Source organism: Otolemur garnettii, unplaced genomic scaffold, assembly GCF_000181295.1.
Source record: "Otolemur garnettii isolate 467f Iridium unplaced genomic scaffold, OtoGar3 scaffold00008, whole genome shotgun sequence".
In the NCBI taxonomy this organism is placed as follows: domain Eukaryota; kingdom Metazoa; phylum Chordata; class Mammalia; order Primates; family Galagidae; genus Otolemur; species Otolemur garnettii.
This window is the reverse complement of record NW_003852403.1, coordinates 34,701,379-34,705,373: the sequence shown is the minus strand read 5'-3', so window position 1 is coordinate 34,705,373 and position 3,995 is coordinate 34,701,379. Positions and strand designations below refer to the sequence as shown.

The window sequence follows — 3,995 nt, the reverse complement described above, 5'->3', positions numbered from 1 at the left end:
CTGGCACAGCCTCACTATGAGCTGCTACAACTGCTCGGAGCCCCGGGTCCACTGCAGCCCCGGGCAGCTGTTCCTGCAGCCCCTCTGGGACCGCCTGAGGACCTGGGAGGCCCTCATCCAGTCGCCCTTCTTCTCGGTCATCTTCTCCATTACCACCTACGTGGGCTTCTGCCTGCCCTTCGTGCTGCTGGACTGCCTGTGTCCCTGGGTGCCCGCGCTGCGGCGCTACAAGATCCACCCCAACTTCTCGCCGTCCGCGGGGCAGCTGCTGCCCTGCCTGGGGCAGACGCTGTACCAGCACGTGGTGTTCGTGTTCCCCGTGACGCTGCTGCACTGGGCCTGCAGCCCGGCCCTCCTGCCCCTGGACGCCCCGGAGCTGCTCCAGCTGGTGGGCCACATCGTCATGTGCCTGCTGCTCTTCGACACCGAGTTCTTTGTGTGGCACCTGCTGCACCACCGGGTGCCCTGGCTGTACCGCACCTTCCACAAGGTGCACCACCAGAACCCGTCCTCGTTCGCGCTGGCCACGCAGTACATGAGCGTCTGGGAACTGTTTTCCTTGGGCTTCTTTGACATGGTGAACGTCCAGCTGCTCGGGTGCCACCCGCTCACTGTCCTGACCTTCCACGTGATCAACATCTGGCTGTCAGTGGAGGACCACTCTGGCTACGACTTCCCTTGGTCCACTCACAGACTGGTGCCCTTCGGCTGGTACGGGGGCGTGACGCACCACGACCTGCACCACACTCAGTTCACCTGCAACTTCGCCCCGTACTTCACACACTGGGACAAAATCCTGGGAACTCTGCGGCCCGCGCCAGTGGCGGGGTGCTGATGTGGCTGAAGGGGTGCCCTCTAGACCCGAGACCCTGTGCCTTTCACACTTGAATCAGTAGAAACACATCCGACCTATATTTTTTTAAAGCAACTAACTTATTGACTGATGCAACTGTCATAGATAAAATCTGATGTATTTTTGTAGTCTGACAAAGTAATTTTATATATTTGTGCACCAATACAGTCGTATTCTTGGTGTTAAATTCTAGCTCACTTCAGTAGGCTTGATTCCTGGATATAAATTAGGCATTCATCAGTGGCACATTGAAATCATCTCTAAAGGGATTTGTTGTAAAATAAGGACTACCCTATGTTGGGAAGTGTCTTGGAAGAACCTGGTGAAAAGAACACTTTCTTTTTTCTATGAAGAGTCTTGACTTCTGGTGGTCCTGCTGGACAGTTGACCAAGATTATAGTACGTTTTTCTCTGTTTTTTCCATAGAACTGTATATTTATTTGGAAAGAAATGTTATTTGTGCTTTGGAAAAGAAAAGAAAAAAATAAGAACATGAACCAAATAAGTACTGGCTCCTGTTTTACTGACGTTTAGACGCATAAAAACTAAGAAGGGAGGAGGGCGCTGGGATGCAAGTATCCTGCAGGGTCCCTGAGCCCTGCCAGGGAGAGAGAGGCATGTGGTGTGCGTGGGGGGAGAAGGGTTTTGTTGCTGGGTGGAGGGGAGAAAGAAGCTAGAGAAAGAGTCTGCTTGTTGGTGGCAGCAGTTCTCAGCCTGTGGGTCGCGACCCCTTTTTAACCATGAAAATACATTGTGGCATTAGGAAGGTTGAGAACCACTGGGAGCGTTCACAGAGGGAAAAACACTATTGTTTTGAATGCTTTTCAGCTGATTTCTACTTAATAGGCAAATGATAGAATTACTCCTTAAATTTTACAGAGAGGTTAACACTGGGCAACCATTGGATTATTTGGGGGGAGACCTTGGGGGAATGAACAGAATTAGAGGAGTGCCTTGCTTTGAACAATTGGTAAATTAAGTATTTATGCTAGAGCTGCTAATGGGTACAGGCAGGGATTCTGAGTAAACCCCCCTTTCTATGTAGCCATACTCAGCTAGTGCCAATGATTATCAAGACATTACCTTTGCAATCTGGAATTTTTGTATATTCCATTTTTTAAATTAAGGTATATTTGCAACACATAGAGCCCTTCCTCCAAGAAAGAATAAGTAAGATTTTGCCCTGGAGTTTTGGTTTCTGATCTGTAAAAGGAGGTGCTGTTTCAGATGTTCTTGCAGTTTACTTGTGACAGTAAATGTCTGTATTACTGACCACACCCTTGTCACCCTATCTGGCTGCTGCCTGATTAATTTTTTTCCCATCTTATCCAATGGTAGTATATTTATTCATTGAGGGTACAAAGAATTAGGTTACACTGACTGTATTGATTATTTTACTTTTGTTCTTGAAATGTAGTGCAAAATTAAAAACAAAAATAATTTAGATAAAATGTCACAAAGAATGGCAGTTTTGCAAGTAATTCATAGCTCATGATATATGAGCCAGACCAGCTAGTTTAAAGGTGAAATAAAGGCTGGTCTCCACAGTCTGCCAAATGAAACTCCTGAGAAATATCTTTGAGCTCTCCACTCCAGATGTTTGGCAGAAAGCAGCTGGAATGACTGGCTAGCCAATTTTCTCAAGTTCCCTCCAACAGGTATGTGCTCCCTCTTCTGAAGTTGCCTCATTCTCTGAGCGCAACTTAGAGATGACATTGATTTATAAATGTCAATGAGACCTTAGGGGAAAATGCTAGCTGGGAGATAGTGTATTCTTATCATGAGTCACATTACATCTGCAGAAAGACGAGAAGCACAGATAGGCAGGTGTGGAACATGTGGTGTGACTATTAGTTGTGAGCAGCTGCAGGTACCCAAAAGCTGCCCTGTAAATCTTAGACAATTTATCACAGCTCATCCTCAGAGAACTGCAAAAATGGGTCACGTGGCCTTACCAGGTAAGGGAATTTTTAGATTTGAGGCAAGTTGTACGCGTGGAAAGTATGGTTTAACCTCTATAGCTGACCATCTCCCTATATTGACCACCTCCTTCAGTCGACCTAATTTTCATAGTCTGGACATGCATCACATGTACACGCATCAGCACAGTAGGCCTAGTTCCTTATGTTGACCACCTCTGTATGTTGACCACAGCTTGTTACAGTGTCTCAAGTGGTCAACTTACAGAAGTTTTACTGTATTTGAATTTAGAAATGTTGTCTCAAAGCCAGAAATCTTTTAAATTTTTAATGGCTTGGAAAATGAACTAAGGGAAAGGAGAGGATGAGCAATTTTTCAGAGAGTTTGAGCACCTGCTAGTAATAATAATAATAATAATAATGAAATAGTTCCTATTTGTATGCACTGTGACACATTATTTCACTTGCTGCTTACAGCATCACCCTAAGGGACGTAGCATAGTTATCATCATCACTGTCATCTTCCTGTGTTATAGAAGGAGGATTGGTACCCATACAGGTTATAAAATAGTAGGAATTGGAGCCAGTTCTCTCAAACTTAGGTCTTCCAGCATATATGTGTGTGCGTGAGAATGTATGTTTTTTTCTACCTCTTTTCTGGTAATGCTTATGATAACCTTCAAAACTGGCAGAGAGAAGCAAATCCTGCAACATCAACAAATAGCCTCTTTCTGTTGTCCCTTCTCAGCCACTGCCCCTAAAATACAGAGTTCCCCTTGCCCACTACTTTGGTGTGGATGTCCCTAGATTCAAAGCCTCTCCACAGGCAGGGGAGAAAGCCAAGGAAGGTAGACCTGGCCTGAGGATGGCATCGTCCACACCCTACACTGCACTTGTTCTCAGAGCTTTACTGCTGCGCCAGGTTACCTGAGTGGGAACAGGGTTACTGTGACTTACTAGCGGAGTGACTTGGGACAAGTTACTTAACCTCTGCATCTTTCAGCTTCATTATCTATAAAGAGTGGTTAACCACAGAACCTCCCTTGCAGAGCTGTTGCAAGGGATTTTTGAGTTACTGAAGTGCTGGATGGGTTGGAGGTCCTGGCTGTAGAGGTACTTGATGTGACCAGGGCTTCCTGATGTGAGTGCCAGGGCTGCAGTGCAGGGCTGTAACTTTTTGTCCAAAAACATGCTTGAGCACTCTTGTCTTACAGGGAACCAAA

The 3,995-nt window shown here is 46.1% G+C and overlaps 1 protein-coding gene across 1 annotated transcript; it reads left to right on the top strand.

Annotated features, from left to right (window-relative positions):
- On the top strand, nucleotides 1–835 carry CH25H (cholesterol 25-hydroxylase). Its single transcript, XM_003783687.3, has one exon. It carries the CDS (start codon nucleotides 17–19, stop codon nucleotides 833–835), a length of 819 nt encoding a protein of 272 aa, XP_003783735.1. The 5' UTR covers nucleotides 1–16.
- Nucleotides 836–3,995: the final 3,160 nt, after the last annotated feature.

What these genes read in the sequence shown, in the direction of transcription:
- CH25H (XM_003783687.3), top strand. Translation starts at nt 17, where the DNA reads ATGAGCTGCTACAACTGCTCGGAGCCCCGGGTCCACTGCAGCCCCGGG.